This window comes from Lepus europaeus, chromosome 4 (assembly GCF_033115175.1).
Source record: "Lepus europaeus isolate LE1 chromosome 4, mLepTim1.pri, whole genome shotgun sequence".
Classification (NCBI taxonomy): domain Eukaryota; kingdom Metazoa; phylum Chordata; class Mammalia; order Lagomorpha; family Leporidae; genus Lepus; species Lepus europaeus.
Window position 1 is genome coordinate 1190842 of NC_084830.1, and position 15630 is coordinate 1206471.

Below are 15630 nucleotides of genomic sequence, written 5' to 3' on the forward strand. Positions count from 1 at the left end.
TGCCTGCCGCGGGGCGACCCGGCGCTGCGCTCTCCGCTAACGCGGGAGATGCCGGGTGGCCGGATCAGCCGCGGCCCGGGAGTTCTGCGGGTCCGTGCCCCGTGGCGGTCGTGCGTTGGACCGCAGAGCCCCTCGGTCAGGCCGCAGTCCGCCAGGCCCCTGCAGGAGGGCTGTGCCCGCTGCCTTGCGGGACTTCCCCAGCCCGTTCTTCCAAGTAGGCGGACCCAGGGGGCGTCCGTGCCCCCGCCCCGCGGAGGGGGCGTCCGGGAGGAAGAGACCCGAGACCTGGGCCGGTCAGGGGAGGGTGGCGCTGGAGGAAAGGCGCCGCAGGGGCGCACGCGGAGAGCCCGGCCCTGCGCTGGACTCCAGGGCCGCCTGGGGCCCTCCCGGGTTTGTGTCGGCGCACGGGGGAGCGGGTGCAGGTGCACGCTCCTGCCTAGGCGGCCCCGCTGGGAGCACGCAGCCGGGGCCCCCGCGCTGGCCAGGGGTCTCCGATGTGCGCGTGCCTGCGGGTGACAACGCCGCCGTGGAGGCAGGAGCAGGGCTCCAGTGCCCGCCCCTCCCCGCGCGTGCGCCCGGCAAAGGTGCCCGCCCAGGGCTGGGGGCTCCCGACCACACGCGTGGGCCCTGGTTTCGCAGGAGGGAAGCCGGACGCGGGACCCCTGCCCCGCACGACGGCACTCTGCCGGCTTGGGTCCGTTTGTTCGGAGCCCTGCGCTGTGGCGTAGCGGGTGAAGCCTCCACCAGTGACACGGGGCTCGAGTCCCTGCTGCTCCGCAGAGGTGACCCCCCTCGGGGAATGTAGGGCGGGGGTCTGTCGGCGGCTCCGCCCCTCCTCTCGTGGCCTAGCGGCTCCTTCTGAAACTCCGCTTGCAGGTGCATGTATCTGCTGGCCCCAACCTGGTGCGCAAGGGGCCACTGGGCCTCCCACTGAGCGGGCGGCCTGCCTGCTCCCACAGGCGGCAACCGAAGGGCCACACTGACAGGAATCGTCCCTTGTTGGGAGCGGCTGCCCTACAGGAAGGCTGAGTGGGCAAGGCCAGGCCAGATGACGGTTCAGAGGAGGTCCTCTGGGGTCCTGGGTGTCTGGGCCAGGGAAGGGATCCCTCTTGTTGGACACTGAGCTGCTTGGTGAATGGGGCCCTGGCCCTGCCTGGTGAGCACCTGCTCACGGTGCCCACAGCTCCTGGGACCCCACCACCAACACGGGGCTCTCTGGAACACACGCGGGTCACACACAGACGTTCACTGCACGCAGGGCTGGGAGGCTTCATTTCAGGGACAAAGAACGGGGGAAGAGACCACACCAGGGACATTAGCCACGACACCCAGACCACGGCCACGGCACTGGCTGCTGCCAGTTGACCCCAGGGTGGGCCCCTGGTTTGGGATACCCAGGGTGCTGGGCCACTCCAGGGAGCGGTGAGCACTGGGCACATGAGGGCCAGCCACACACCCAGGCTGGGAACAGGTGCTACAGGCAGCCCCACGCCGGGCTCCTGCAGCCCAGGGCTCTGTCGCCCGGGGCGGGAGGGCATCTTCAATGCTGAGGCTGAGCGAGCGTTGCCCTGGACCTCGCCTGGGGGTGGCCACTGGGGTCAAGGTGAGGGGCACGTGCTCCCCCTTGGTTTGCTGGGAGGCACCCAGGAGACAGCAGCCGGGGGTGGGGCACGAGACTCAGCTCCCCCGCCCCCCCAGTGGCCGTGCAGGTGAGGAAGCGCCCGGCCTCTCCCGGGAACCAAGGCATAGTCCCATCTGCCTCTGCCCACCTCACTGTACAAAAGGGCGACCACATCTCGATCCCACGTGGGAGACACGCGGCCACGATGGGATAAAGTGCAGGTGCGCCCGGAGTCCCCACCCTCTCCAGGAAGTAGTGGGTCCCCCAAGTCCCAGCTGCCGTGTGGAACGGGCCCAGCCGCTGTGGAGCAGGGGTCGAGCCCCCAGAAGTCAGGTTCCTGGGAGGCGGAGCTCAGGAAATGCTGGGCCCAGGGTCACGTGACATCAGGCATCAGGTCCCCTGGCTGGGGACGCTGGGCCCAGGGTCCTGTGCCATCAGCCCCCCCCCCCCCCCCCCCCCGCTGAGGTTGTGCAGTGTCAGACGCAGCGGTGGGGGCGCGGCCCAGGTGGAGTCCAGGCTGGCTGGGAGGGTTTCCGGCTGAAGGCTCCCACGTTTCTCCCAGGACCCTGTGAGCTGGAGCTGGCTGCCCTGCGGGGACGCTGAGAACGTGAGCGCTCCCTGCAGCCGCTGTGCCTCCGGACCCCAGGGCCCTGTCTGGGACGGAGCTGCAGGCGCCGCGGGGGTCTCACCAGCTGAGGGGTCCGCAGGATCTGCTGACTGCCTGAAGACAGAAGGACCTGAGGGAGGGAGGGGTGGGAGCTCCAGCACACAGGGGGACCACGCAGCCGCATCCCGCGCGCTCTACCCACACACGTGAGGCCCAGCACGAGCCCCGCGCTTCTATGGCACCTGTGTGTAGCCTGCCAGCACCCCACTTAGCTGCGCTAGGTCTGAGCTTGATCTTTATAAGAGATTTTATGTATTTGAGAGGCAAAGTTATGGCCAGAGAGGGAGAGAGGTAGGGATAGGGAGAGGTCTTCTATCCACTGGTTCACTCCCCAGATGGCCACGATGGCTGGAGCTGGGCTGACCTGAAGCCAGGAGCCAGGAGCCTCCTCCGGGCCTCCCACGTGGGTGCAGGGGCCCGAGGACGTGGGCCATCTTCTACTGCTGTCCCAGGCCATAGCAGAGAGCTGGATCGGAAGAGGAACAGCCGGGACTCGAACGGGCCCCGTATGGGATGCCGGCACTGCAGGCGGCGGCTTAGCTCATTACCACCACACTGGCCCCTGCATTGATTCTAAATTACTTTGGGGGACAATTTAAGTCTTTATAAAGTTTTAGGGCTTTCTACCAATGAAATACCTATTTTTCATTTATGTAATTGAAATTTCCGAGGCCTGGGGCCGAGCCTTCACCTCCGCTTCCTCCCATGGGCCTGGGAGCGGCAGATGGAGTTCCAGGCTCCCGGCCCAGCCCGGTGCTTCCCGGTCACTGAGCCGAAGGCGCCGCTCACACGGGGCCCTCCCCACTCTGAATGGCCCATCTGCCTCATGCTCGCTGCCAGGCGACGCCTTTCAAACCCTGCTCACTGTCCGTCCTCAACGGCACCAGCTGCGCTAACCTGGAAGATGGTTTACTCAATCCCTCCTGTTCACCGCGCGCTCCTCCTGTGGCCCTGATGCCGGTGCACAGAGTCACCCGCAGGCCGAGCAGGGCTATCGCCGACTGTAACAATCTGTCACTCTAAGGGGCCGGAGTTCAGGTGCAGAGGGTGAGCCGCTGCCTGCGACACCGGCATCTCGTGTCCGGCCGCCCCACTTCCAACCCAGCTCCCTGCTAATGCACCTGGGGAAGCCGAGGGAGATGGCCAAGTGCTTGGGCCCTGCAGCCACATGGGCGATCCGGAGGGCGGTCCAGGCTCCCTGCCGAGGCCTGGTCCAACTCTGGCCATTGCGGCCACTTGAGAGCGAACCAGTGGGTGGAAGCTGTCTCTCTGTCATTCTGCCTTTCAAATAAATAAACCAACTTTAAATTTTTTGTAACTTTCATTGTGGTTACTGACTTGGGTTATTTAGACTTTTCTCTTCCCTGGACCGTGAGTCTTGCTTGGACAGCAGCAGCTAGCAGACAGCCAAACAGATCACCCAGACCTGGCTTCAGGGCTGGGCGCCGCTTGGGGTCTCGACGCTGGGCTCAGGGCACCAGACTGGCTGCGGTCTGGCCGGGCGGTTCATCCACCTTCTGTTGCTGCCGGGGAGGCGTCCTGGCCGTCGGGCTGCCTGGCCACTGCACGCCCATGAGTGACCACGTGATCCTGAGGGCACGAACTCACGGCAGGAGATCACATTTGGGGGTGGGAGTGTGGCACAGTGGTTCAGACACCACCGTGGAGGGCCTGGATTCGAGTTCTGACTCCACTTCTGAGCCAGCCTCCTGCTATGCACCCGGGAGGCAGCAGGGACTTGGGTCCCTGCCGCCCGTGTGGCTGTTGGCTCTGGCCTGGCCCAGCCGGGGCCACTGTGGGCGTATGGGGAGTGAACCCGTGGATGGAGGATTTCTCTCCGCCTATCTGTCCTTGTCTCTGCCTTTCAAATAAAACCAGAGCTAGCATCTGTGGGACCCTGGGTGTGAGCCTGCTGGGTCACCCACTCCTCGTGGCCCTGTGGAGGCCCTGCTGGCACCCCGTCCACGCTGGGGACACTGAGGCACAGCGCCAAGGGGACTGAGCGGGCGACCTGTGACAAGAGCTCCCTTTGCACTCCCCACGCCTTCCCCAGCCACCAAGGACGGCAGACGACAGTGCTGCCCACCCTCCCGGCAGCTGGCGAGGACTGGGCCACTTACCTGCCGCCAGCCCCGCCGTGGAGTCCAGGCCAGGGCTCGGCTCCCCTTCTGCAGCCGGGAGCCTGTCCTGTGAGCCCTGCGTGGAAGAGAGGTTCATGGGGGCTTCTGCAGCAGACCGCACAGAGACAGCCGCGAGCGGTGCTAGGGAACAGCTCAGGCAGCGCTGGTCACTGGGCAGGCGCCGAGACACTCCCACGCTGGCATTAGGCTGTCCCAGCAGGCCACGCGCTGGGCAGGCTCTGACACAATGACCTTCTCCACCCCCCCCCCAGGTCTGCCCCCGACGCTCACCCCAGCACCTCCCATCTGCACAGTTCTCAACCAAGGGGGAACCCAGGGAAGGGACCCGCGCGTCCCAGCCGGCGGCACAAACGCCTGGCTTTCTGCTTCCGAGTCCATCCCTTGGTGGGCAGGTGGTCTCGGGTGGGCTTACAGCGGACCCGGGTGGAGCTCCTGGCTTCGACCTGGCCCAGTCCTGGCTGTTGCCGCCGTCTGAGAAGTGACCCAGCAGATGGGAGATCGGTATCTCCTCTTTCTGTCTTTCAAGTAACTGTTTAAAACCGTAATAGCAGTAGCAGGAACCGCGGTGAGACTAACAGAACGTTCACCCCGCCCTGAGAGTGTCCGGCAGCCTGCAGCCCGGCCGGCCTGGGTGAGCACACACCCACGTGACCTCAGTAATGAGGACGGGCCAGGCACGAGCTGACCCACGGCCACCTGTGGACAGTCCTGCTGCAGGCTGGCCCGAGGCCCCAGCGTGCATCCCGGGCTCACTCCCTGCGGGCAGGGGTGTCACTCTGGCAGATGCCTGTGGCTGAACACCCTCTCACCCACACCCCAAGCTCCGTTTCTGGGCCTGGAGGCCCCATGACTGCCCAGTGCTCTGCCCGTGCAGCAGCAGCGTGGTCTGGGTTCACCTGTGGCACCAGGCGCCTCCAGGTGCGGCCTGGTACTGACCACACCCCGGGAGCCCATCGCAGCACAGGGCGCAGGTGAGCGCCATGGGGACCCCAGGCCCACCAGATGTGGGAGGGGGCGGCTCTCTTAGAGGCCACAGAGGCTGCGGGCTCCAAGGCTCCTGTCTCACAGAAGCTGGGAGTTGGCTGCCCACCTGAGCTGGGGTGGAACACCCAACATTCCCGACAGACCAGCGGGACCCCAGCAAGCTGACCACAGCCAGACCAGGTAGGCTCTCTGTGCTGGGGCGGGGACACCCCGAGCTGACCACAGACCAGGCAGGCTCTCTGTGCTGGGCGGGGACACCCCGAGCTGACCACAGCCAGACCAGGCAGGCTCTCTGTGCTGGGCGGGGACACCCCGAGCTGACCACAGCCAGACCAGGCAGGCTCTCTGTGCTGGGCGGGGACACCCCGAGCTGACCACAGACCAGGCAGGCTCTGTGTGCTGGGCGGGGACACCCCGAGCTGACCACAGCCAGACCAGACAGGCTCTGTGTGCTGGGCGGGGACACCCCGAGCTGACCACAGACCAGGCAGGCTCTCTGTGCTGGGGCGGGGACACCCCGAGCTGACCACCTGGCCATGGCAGGTGACAAGCTGGGCTCTGGGAAGGTTTCGGGGCCTGAGGCTGAGCTCCCTGGAGGCCGTTATTTACTCTGGGACACAGGCAGTTCTGCTGTCTACTGGAGGTCACTGTGTGTCCTGGGGAGGGAAGCAGCAGTCGCGTTCCTGATTCACCTGCAGGCCCCTCTGGAAAATGGGTACAAGAGGGGCCAGGAGCCTCCCTCCAAGACTGCCGCTGGCCATGGCCGGGCTCCCTGGGCTGGGCGGGCCGTGTGAGCTTTGCTGTGGGCACCGGGACGGGCGGGGACCCTGGGGATGGCTGTGCCGGGTGCTGTCCCCGCGGGGGAGGTGCTGCAGGGTCACAGTGTCTAAAAGCTGCGACACTCAGGATCTGTGACCCCAGTAACGCACCCGCACAGGAAGCCAGCTCCTCTCGCCAGCCGGGGGCGCCTCCCTGCCCGCACCGCACCGCTGCTTGGTGGCCAAGCCCACCTCGGCACCTCACCCAAAGCCCAAGGCCACTGTTGGCCTTTTGGGTACAAACAGTAGCCCGCACAGGCACCGGTTCCCTTCCTGGCTGCTTCGCCTCTGGCCCAGCTCCCTGCGAAGGATGGCTCCGTGCTCAGGCCCTGCACCCACATGGGAGACCTGGATAAGGTGGCTCCTGGGTCTGGCCTGGCCCAGCCCTGGGCATGGCCGCCATCTGGGAAGTGAAGCAGTGGATGGAAGACCTCGCTCTGTCTCCCGGAGCCTGCCCTGTAACTCTTTAAACAAATCTCTAATAAAGTGAAGTCAAAGCCACCCTACCTGCAGGTGGGTGATGTCACCTTGCTTCCCTGCTACACGCCACAGTCCGCAGTCTCGGGACCCCATCCAGACCACCTCGGTGGGCGTGGCCGTGGTGAGGTGCACCTGGAGTCGGGCGCGTGGAGGGCTGCTCTAGGGGCAGGTGTCCACTGTCCGTCTGCAGGGCAGGGGCAGGCAGGTGGCAGCTGCTGGTGGAGCCTGGGACCCCTGCACGTGGCCGGGCCACGGATCTCCCAGCAGCAGTGTCAAGGCCTTGAGGAGCCTGTGTTCCAAGCGGTCCACCCAGAAAGCCAGGCCGCCCACCTGGGATGATGGCCAGGTGTGGCACACAGCTGAGCTCGGGGACTGGCGCCCTGGCCAGAGGACCGAGCTCAGGATGGTCACAGGCCAGCTGAGTGGGACCCCCGAAGCTGGCCCAAGAGCGGGTCCCTAGCTCCAGCCAGGCCACACGGGGCGGACACTGGAGCACGCAGAGCTGAGAGCCCAGGGGCTGGGCCTTCGAAGGGAGGTGGAAGGGCTGGGTGTTCCTGGGCACCACACGCGGTCCCGGCAGGCTCCGGCGACATGGCACGGCGCGGAGGGCGCCCCCTGGCGGTGAGCCGGCTCAGTGCTTCTTGCGGGGTTGCGGGTGGCGTTTGCGGTGGCGGATGAGGCAGGAGCTGTAGGCGAAGGCCCGGCCGCACTCCTCGCACGCGTAGGGCCGCTCCCCGGTGTGCGTCTTCTGGTGTTTCAGGAGGTTGGAGCCGCAGTTGAAGGCGCGGCCGCACTGGCCGCACGGGAACGGCTTCTCGCCGGTGTGCACGCGCTGGTGCTTGGTGACGTCCGAGCTGTGCCGGAAGCGCTTGCCGCACTGGCCGCACGGGAACGGCTTCTCGCCGGTGTGCACGCGCTGGTGGCGCGCGTGGTCCGTCTTGTGCTTGAAGACGCGCCCGCACTCGCCGCACTCGTAGGGCTTCTTCCTCTGGAACGGCACGAACACGGGGACGCCCTCGAAGTCATCCTGGAAGGATGCGTCGAAGGCGGCGAACAGGAGCTCCTCGTCCTCGGGGCTCAGGGGCGGCTGCGCGCGGCGCCTGCGGCCCGCGGGCGCCCTGCTGGGCTGCGGCTCCGCCGCCGCGGGGGCCTTCTCCCCGAGCGGGCCCGCCTCCTCCGGGGCCGGGGCTCTGCGGCCCGAAGGCCCGTCCATGGCGCCCTGGTCCCGGCGGCCTCTCCGGCTCAGCTCCGGACGCGTGGCTCCGGCTCCGCACCAAGCACCGTCTGCGGGGAGAAGCAGGAGCGGGAGGTGTGCGAGCCCCCGGCCCAGCCCCTCCAGCCCTGGGTGCCCTTGCGAGGAGGCGCTCCGAGCTGCCTCCGCCCCCGCAGCAAGGGCCCTGCCCCCCCCAAGTCCTGGGTGCCCACTCCCGCCAGCCCAGCCCTCGCCCTGGATGCTTCCTCCTGCACCACCTCTGTGACAGCCTGGCTAAAACACCGGGGGGGGGGGTGTCACCGGGGACGGGCCGCCTCCGGCCCCCTCCCGTCTCCGTGCGCGATCGCACCCCACGGCGTCCCAACCTCCCCGCAGACTCAGTCCGGAGTCGGGGTCCGGCTGGGCATTGCCGCCTCCTCCCCGCCCCCAGTCCCGGGGCTGCCGGCGGACGGAGCGACCCCCGCGCGCGGGGCGGCCTCACGACCCGCGGCCACTCACGCTCTCCCGACGGCCGCCTCCCCCGCACACGGCGCCTCGGGACACGACTCCCCACATCCTCCGCGCGCGGAGAAGCGAACCCGCCGGGGCCGAGCCGCCACCGGGCCGGCGGGGGTGCGCGTCAGCACCGGGCCCGCCTCACGAACCCGGTCTCCCGGTCACGCCGCACGCCGCAGCGCGTGGGGCACGGCCCACCGCCCCGCGCGCCGCCTCGACCTCCGCCGCACCTGTAGGAGGACGGCGCAGGATGGGGATGCGCGCTCTCCCCGTCTCGGCCCCGCAGTCCGCGGGAACGGCCCGCCCCTTCCGGCGCCGCTCTAGCAGCCGAGCCGATCCTCTCGGTGGTGGTGCCCCGGGAGAGCTCGGTCCGGATACGCTCCGCCCACCGGCCGGGTCCTCCTCGCCACGCCCCTTCCGGCGGCACTCTAGCAGCGGCTTCGGCTGTCTCGGTGGTGGCGAGGTTTGGCTGGCTGCCTGTTGGCGTGGCTGCGGCCGCTGCGTGGGCGACCTGCGTGGAGGGCGCTTCCTGCCACTCTTTGTCCCGAACCCGCCCGAGGGTCTGTGCCGGGCGCCCTGAAAATGTAGTCGAAGCGTCCAGCCCCTTGCCACGAGTGCCCCCGAGGGGGCCCGAGACCGAACGTCTCGCGCGTGGGCCGGGGGCTGGGGGCTGAGGGAGCCTCTCCGGCGTCCACCCGGGACTCCCAACACCCCCGGTGCCGAGACGGCCCCGGCAGGGCGGGGTGGTCCCAGGCTGAGTGACAGCCGACTGGGGCGGCTGGGCCAGGCTGTGCCCCCCACACGTGGACACCCGGCCCTTCGCGCACCCCAGGGTGCCGCTGTGCAGAGAGAAGGGGCCCGGGCTGTCCTGAGGAGGGGAGTGGGGCTTGGTCTCTGTCCCAGGCCCTTGCCACGCGTCTCGAGAGGGAATTCTCGGCGCTGGCGTCTATAAATGGCATTCAGGCGCTGAGAAAGCTGCACACACACGTGAGCGTAGGTGGGGGCGGCGGAGGGGAAGTGGGCAGAGGGGCCTCCTGCTCCCCCAGGGCCCAGGTGAAGTTTGATTGACAAGCGCACGTTGGGGAGTGGCTGCCAGGTACCTCCAGCTCTGTTGTACCTGCTAGCTCCCTGCCTGATCCGCTGTGGCTCCCGCAGAGCCTGGGGGCGTGAGGGTGGCCGCCACCTGCGGGGGTCACCCTGCCTCCCTGTGCCTGGGCGCGGCCCTGCAGGCAGCGGGAGGCGTGGCTATCCCTGGGCGTGGCCCTGCAGGCGGCGGGAGGCGTGGCTATCCCTGGGCATGGTCCCTGCAGGCAGCGGGAGGCGTGGCTATCCCTGGGCGTGGTCCTTCGGGAGGCGTGGCTATCCCTGGGCGTGGCCCTGCAGGCGGCGGGAGGCGTGGCTATCCCTGGGCGTGGCCATCCCTGGGCGTGGTCCTTCGGGAGGCGTGGCTATCCCTGGGCGTGGCCCTGCAGGCCGCGGGAGGCGTGGCTATCCCTGGGCGTGGCCCTGCAGGCGGCGGGAGGCGTGGCTATCCCTGGGCGTGGTCCCTGCAGGCGGCGGGAGGCGTGGCTATCCCTGGGCGTGGTCCTGCAGGCGGCGGGAGGCGTGGCTATCTCTGGGCGTGGTCCTGCAGGCGGCGGGAGGCGTGGCTATCCCTGGGCGTGGTCCCTGCAGGCGGCGGGAGGCGTGGCTATCTCTGGGCGTGGCCCCTCATGGCAGCGGCAGGTGCGGCTCTCTGCTGGCCTGGACGTGGCGGCTACAGGTGGGAGACAGCAGGCGGGTTTCCCGCTCTGGGCGACACCAGTCCATGCGTGCGACCCCATACAGCACGAAGCTTGATGCCTCACACCGCCTTCCTCCTCCCTGGGGGCCTCCCTCGGTGCCCCCCGCCCCGGCTCTGAGAATCCCAGCCTGGGAAGCCATGTGGAGAACATTCCAGGCTCCCGGCCGGGGACTTCCCTCTGGCGTGGACTGCAGCCGGCCGTGAGGCTGCTGGCACCTGCTGCCCCTACTCCCCATTAGCGTCCAGTGAGCTCGCTGTAGGTGACCTGGACCCAGAGACAGCCAGGGAGGTCCGCCTGGCGTGCCCGGCGTGTCCTCTGCCAGGCTGCACCAGGGGCGCGTTTCACAGCGGCTGCACAGCTCACAGGGGAGGAGGAGACATCGGGGCGCGCCGGCAGTCTGGCACCTGTCGGTGTAGCCTCCTGTGGGAGCCCCGCGATGTGCACGTACCGCTGAGGACCCTGGACCCCTTGGCCGGCCCCACGCGGAAGGACACCTGGCCCCTGCTTGGGGCTGGACCAGGAGAGCTGCTGTGAACGGTGCCGTGGGGGTGTGTGTAGTCCAGGTCTGGGGGTGTGTAGTGTCCAGGTCTGGGGTGTGTGTAGTCCAGGTCTGGGGGTGTGTAGTGTCCAGGTCTGGGGTGTGTAGTTCAGGTCTGCGGGGTGTGTAGTCCAGGTCTGGGGTGTGTAGTCCAGGTCTGGGGTGTGTGTAGTCCAGGTTTGGGGGTGTGTGTAGTCCAGGTCTGGGGTGTGTAGTGTCCAGGTCTGAGGTGTGTAGTGTCCAGGTCTGGGGTGTGTAGTCCAGGTCTGGGGGTGTGTAGTGTCCAGTTCTGGGGTGTGTAGTCCAGGTCTGGGGGTGTGTAGTCCAGGTCTGGTGTGTGTAGTCCAGGTCTGGGGTGTGTGTAGTGTCCAGGTCTGGGGGTGTGTGTAGTGTCCAGGTCTGGGGTGTGTGTAGTCCAGGTCTGGGGGTGTGTGTAGTCCAGGTCTGGGGTGGTGTAGTCCAGGTCTGGGGTGTGTGTAGTCCAGGTCTGGGGGTGTGTGTAGTCCAGGTCTGGGGGTGTGTAGTGTTTATAGTCTCCAGGTCTGGGGGTGTGTGTAGTGTCCAGGTCTGGGGGTGTGTGTAGTGTCCAGGTCTGGGGTGTGTAGTGTCCAGGTCTGGGGGTGTGTGTAGTCCAGGTCTGGGGTGTGTAGTCCAGGTCTGGGGTGTGTAGTCCAGGTCTGGGTGTGTGTAGTCCAGGTCTGGGGGTGTGTAGTCCAGGTCTGGGGTGTGTAGTCCAGGTCTGGGGGTGTGTAGTGTCCAGATCTGGGGTGTGTGTGTGTAGTGTCCAGGTCTGGGGGTGTGTGTAGTCCAGGTCTGGGGTGTGTGTAGTCCAGGTCTGGGTGTGTAGTCCAGGTCTGGGGGTGTGTGTAGTCCAGGTCTGGGGGTGTGTAGTGTCCAGATCTGGGGGTGTGTAGTGTGCAGTTCTGGGGTGTGTGTGTGTAGTGTGCAGTTCTGGGGTGTGTGTAGTGTCCAGGTCTGGGGTGTGTGTAGTGTCCAGGTCTGGGGTGTGTAGTCCAGGTCTGGGGGTGTGTAGTCCAGGTCTGGGGGTGTGTGTAGTGTGCATGTCTGGGGTGTGTGTAGTCCAGGTCTGGGGTGTGTGTAGTCCAGGTCTGGGGTGTGTGTAGATCAGGTCTGGGGTGTGTGTAGTCCAGGTCTGGGGGTGTGTGTAGTCTCCAGGTCTGGGGGTGTGTAGTCCAGGTCTGGGGGTGTGTAGTCCAGGTCTGGGTGTGTGTAGTGTCCAGGTCTGGGGGTGTGTGTAGTCCAGGTCTGGGTGTGTGTAGTTCAGGTCTCGGTGTGTGTAGTCCAGGTCTGGGTGTGTATAGTCCAGGTCTGGGGTGTGTGTAGTCCAGGTCTGGGGTGTGTAGTCCAGGTCTGGGGGTGTGTGTAGTCCAGGTCTGGGGTGTGTGTAGTCCAGGTCTGGGGTGTGTAGTGTCCAGGTCTGGGGGTGTGTGTAGTCCAGGTCTGGGGTGTGTGTAGTGCAGGTCTGGGGGTGTGTAGTCCAGGTCTGGGGTGTGTAGTCCAGGTCTGGGGGTGTGTGTAGTCCAGGTCTGGGGTGTGTAGTGTCCAGGTCTGGGTGTGTGTAGTCCAGGTCTGGGGGTGTGTGTAGTGTCCAGGTCTGGGGGTGTGTGTAGTCCAGGTCTGGGGGTGTGTGTAGTCCAGGTCTGGGGTGTGTGTAGTCCAGGTCTGGGGTGTGTGTAGTCCAGGTCTGGGGTGTGTGTAGTGTGCAGTTCTGGGGTGTGTGTAGTCCAGGTCTGGGGGGTGTGTAGTCCAGGTCTGGGGGTGTGTGTAGTCCATGTCTGGGGGTGTGTGTAGTCCAGGTCTGGGTGTGTGTGTAGTGTGCAGGTCTGGGGTGTGTTTATAGTCTCCAGGTCTGTGGGGGTGGGTGCGGGTCTGGGGGAGGCAGGTTCAGGGTGGAGACGGTGTCTCCCGTCTGCACTGGCTTTCAGCACGGGCAGGCAGTTTTTTCTTAACCCAAGTTAGACATCTTTTTTATTGAAAGGCAGAAACAGCGGCCGCCCATCTGTTGGTTTTTCCCCAAATGCCCACAACAGCCAGGACCAGGTCAAGCTGAAGCCAGGAGCCTGGAGCTCCATCCGGGTCTCCCACGTGGCTGGCAGAGACCGATGTGCTGGGTGGGCAGAGCAGCGGGAACGGCTCCCGGCACTGGGATGCAGGCAGCTGTCCAAGCCACGGCCACTTCACCAAATGCCCCCCCGGCGGTGTTTCTGGCTGCAGCCCTCGTGTAGGCGTGCGGTGCTGTGTCCCCGCGCCATCGGGCACCTGCACATGCAGCCTCCTGGTGAGGCGTCTCTGGCGCCGTCTGCTCCCTGGGGGAGGGGCCGGCTGGGGACGCCTCTGTCCCCTGGGTCTTCTCCCAGTCTGTGCTTTGTCCCCTCACTGGTCACCAGCGAGGCGTTCCTGAGCAGCTCTGGCCTTGTGCAGCTCTCTTCCCCGGGACGGCCACCTCGGCCCCTTCGTGGCATTTCCTGCCTTGGCCTTCCCACCCCTGGTGCTCTGACGCCGTCTTCCATGACATCGAGCCGCTGGTGCCTGTTAGAAAGTTCCTGAGCCCGGGCATGGCCGTCCTCTGCCTCGGGTGCCGCTGCCCTGACCCCAGGTCTGACAGCTTCTGCAAAGCCTGGGGGTCTCAGGAGGGCCCCACCCAGTGGCCGAGTCTCCTTCCTCAGGGATTTCCTGCTGGGCTGCCGGCCCCCAGGTCCAGAACACGGAGCAGGAAGCCACGGACACCTGCTTCCCTCAGGAGAGGCCGGAAATCCCCAGGAAACCAGCTGGCCGGTCAGCCCCTGGGCTCCGTGGCCTTGCCTGGGGGACATGGAGGAGCAGGTGGTCCTGGGGCTGGAGGGGTGCAGCCCTCGGGGTCTGGGTTGGGGGGAGGGCGCCCTCCTGGAGCTGTCCAGGGTCCCAAGGAAGGTCGCAGACTGGGCGGGGTCTCTCCCCAAACCGGTCCAGGCCCGGCCCCGCCTCCAGCTGTGAGGCCACTGAGGGCCCCGGGCGAGGCAGGAACACAGTGTCCTCCCCGGGCTTGCTCCCAGCGCCAGGGCAGTGTGGACGTGGGCTGACCATGCTGGCTTGGGAGGGGGTCACTTGGAACTAGCTGGGTGGGAGGGGCAGGGGAGGAGCAGGTCAGGGCCAACCTAGGCCAAGCGAAACACCCAGGCGAGGGTCCAAGCCAGGCCCAGGGGGTAAGGCCGCGGCGAGGGGGGTGGTGGCGGCAGCCAGGTGGCCAGTGTCCACGCTGCTCGGCTGGTAGGCCTCATTGCTGTCCGTTCTGGTGGACGAGGGGAGCTGTGTGCGGAGATCGTGGCCCAGGCCTTGTGGGCTCTCAGCCCTGGGTCACAGGGGCCCTGGGTCACAGGGGCCCTGGGTCGCACGGGCCCCCTCAGCTGCGGGTCCAGCAGGCTCTGGAGGCTCTGGGGCAGCGCTCGCCAGGTGTCCGGCGTGGGCTGCACCTAGATCGGCGCCCAGGTGCGAACGCCAAGCAGCCGCCCCCAGGCCAGTCCGCAGCCTGGGGCCTCCCCACCCCTGCTACCCCTGAAGCCCCTCCTGGTCCTGTTCGCCCAGCACACCGGACATCTCTGCAGGCCCGCCCTGCCTGTTCCCTAGGGGCGGGGCCGCAGTGCCCCCACTCCTGCCTGGGCCACCCCTAGCCCCAGTACCCCCTCCTAGCAGACTGGGTTGGCCTGTGTGGGCCGGCTGCTAGGAGTACACGGCTCCCAAGGGTCCCGGCCCCGCGGGTGCCGCCCGGCCCCGCGGCCATCTGGGGTCCGCAGGGTCTCTCCCTGCCACTCTGCCCTTTACACGACTATCTCATCTCGGCTCGGTTCTACCTCACGACCCTGACCCCTCTGGGACCCCCGCGTGGCCAACGTGCTCCGCGCCTTTCAGAGCGAGACGCACCACGCAGCCAGGGCCGGGGCCCTCGCCACCCGCCGCACGGGGGTCTGGAGGGCCTAGGGCCGACCCCCGGCCTCGCCGCCACGACACGTGACGTGCGCGCATGCGTGTCTCCGCAGGCCCGCGAGCAAGCCGAGCCCGCACGGCCACGGCCCCCAGACTCAGCTCCGCAGGGCCCCGCCCCCGCCCCGCGCGGCCGCTCCGGGGAGCTCTAGGCTCTCGGGAGGACTGGCTCTCGGTGGTTCGCGGCGGGGCGGGGCCGGCGGGCGGGGCTTTTGCGGCTGCGGGCTCCGCCCCTGGAGCAGGTGCCCGGCGGGGCTGGGGCTTGGGGCTGAGGGCGCCCCTCGGTCCAGAGCTCTGCCGCGGCACGGAGCAGGGCTGCGCTCCGCAGACTGGCGGGCCGCGCGGCGACCGGTCCCGAAGTTGCGATCTGACCCCACCTCTGCGTCCCTTGCCCCTGGCCCGTGTCCCCTGGGGAACAGGTGTCGTCCGAGCTGGCCAGGTCCCCACTAAGCAAGGCTTCTGGAGCTCCTAGCCACTTCGTGGAAAAGGCCTGGACAGGGCAGTGGGGGTCTCCACTGCCCTCGCTGCGCCCCCCGGTGTCCCCTCCCCCTGGCAGGAGGCGTTGTGCTGGCAGCTGCGGCCCCAAGGCATCAGGACCTCCCCCTGGTGCCCCGTCCCCCCACCCCCACTCCAGCTCCTCCGTGTCCCGCAGTGAGCGAGCTGTCCGGGGGATGGCCCAGCCCCTTAGACGACAGCAGGCTCGGGCGGCCGCAGCAGCAGTTCCAGGGCTATCGGGGTCCCGGGGCTCATCGCTGTCCCTGGCAGGGTCACGTGGCAGCCACCACCCCTGGAGTCCCCTTCAGAAAGGGAGAACAGAGCCTGGCTTCAAGGTGGCAAACGGGCGTGTCTCCAGCGCCGGCAGCCGTCCACTGCCCCTGGCTGGGTGTGGGCCGGCCGTCCACCGCCCCAGT

General features: G+C 67.5%; 1 protein-coding gene across 1 annotated transcript; it reads right to left on the reverse strand.

The window, feature by feature from the left end:
• Window positions 1-809: 809 nt before the first annotated feature.
• Window positions 810-7924, reverse strand: ZFP41 (ZFP41 zinc finger protein). The gene is made up of 3 exons (XM_062189405.1): window positions 6739-7924; window positions 4409-4484; window positions 810-2358 (listed from the first exon to the last, which is right to left on the reverse strand). Exon 1 carries the CDS (start codon window positions 7922-7924, stop codon window positions 7343-7345), a length of 582 nt encoding a protein of 193 aa, XP_062045389.1. The 3' UTR covers window positions 810-2358; window positions 4409-4484; window positions 6739-7342.
• Window positions 7925-15630: the final 7706 nt, after the last annotated feature.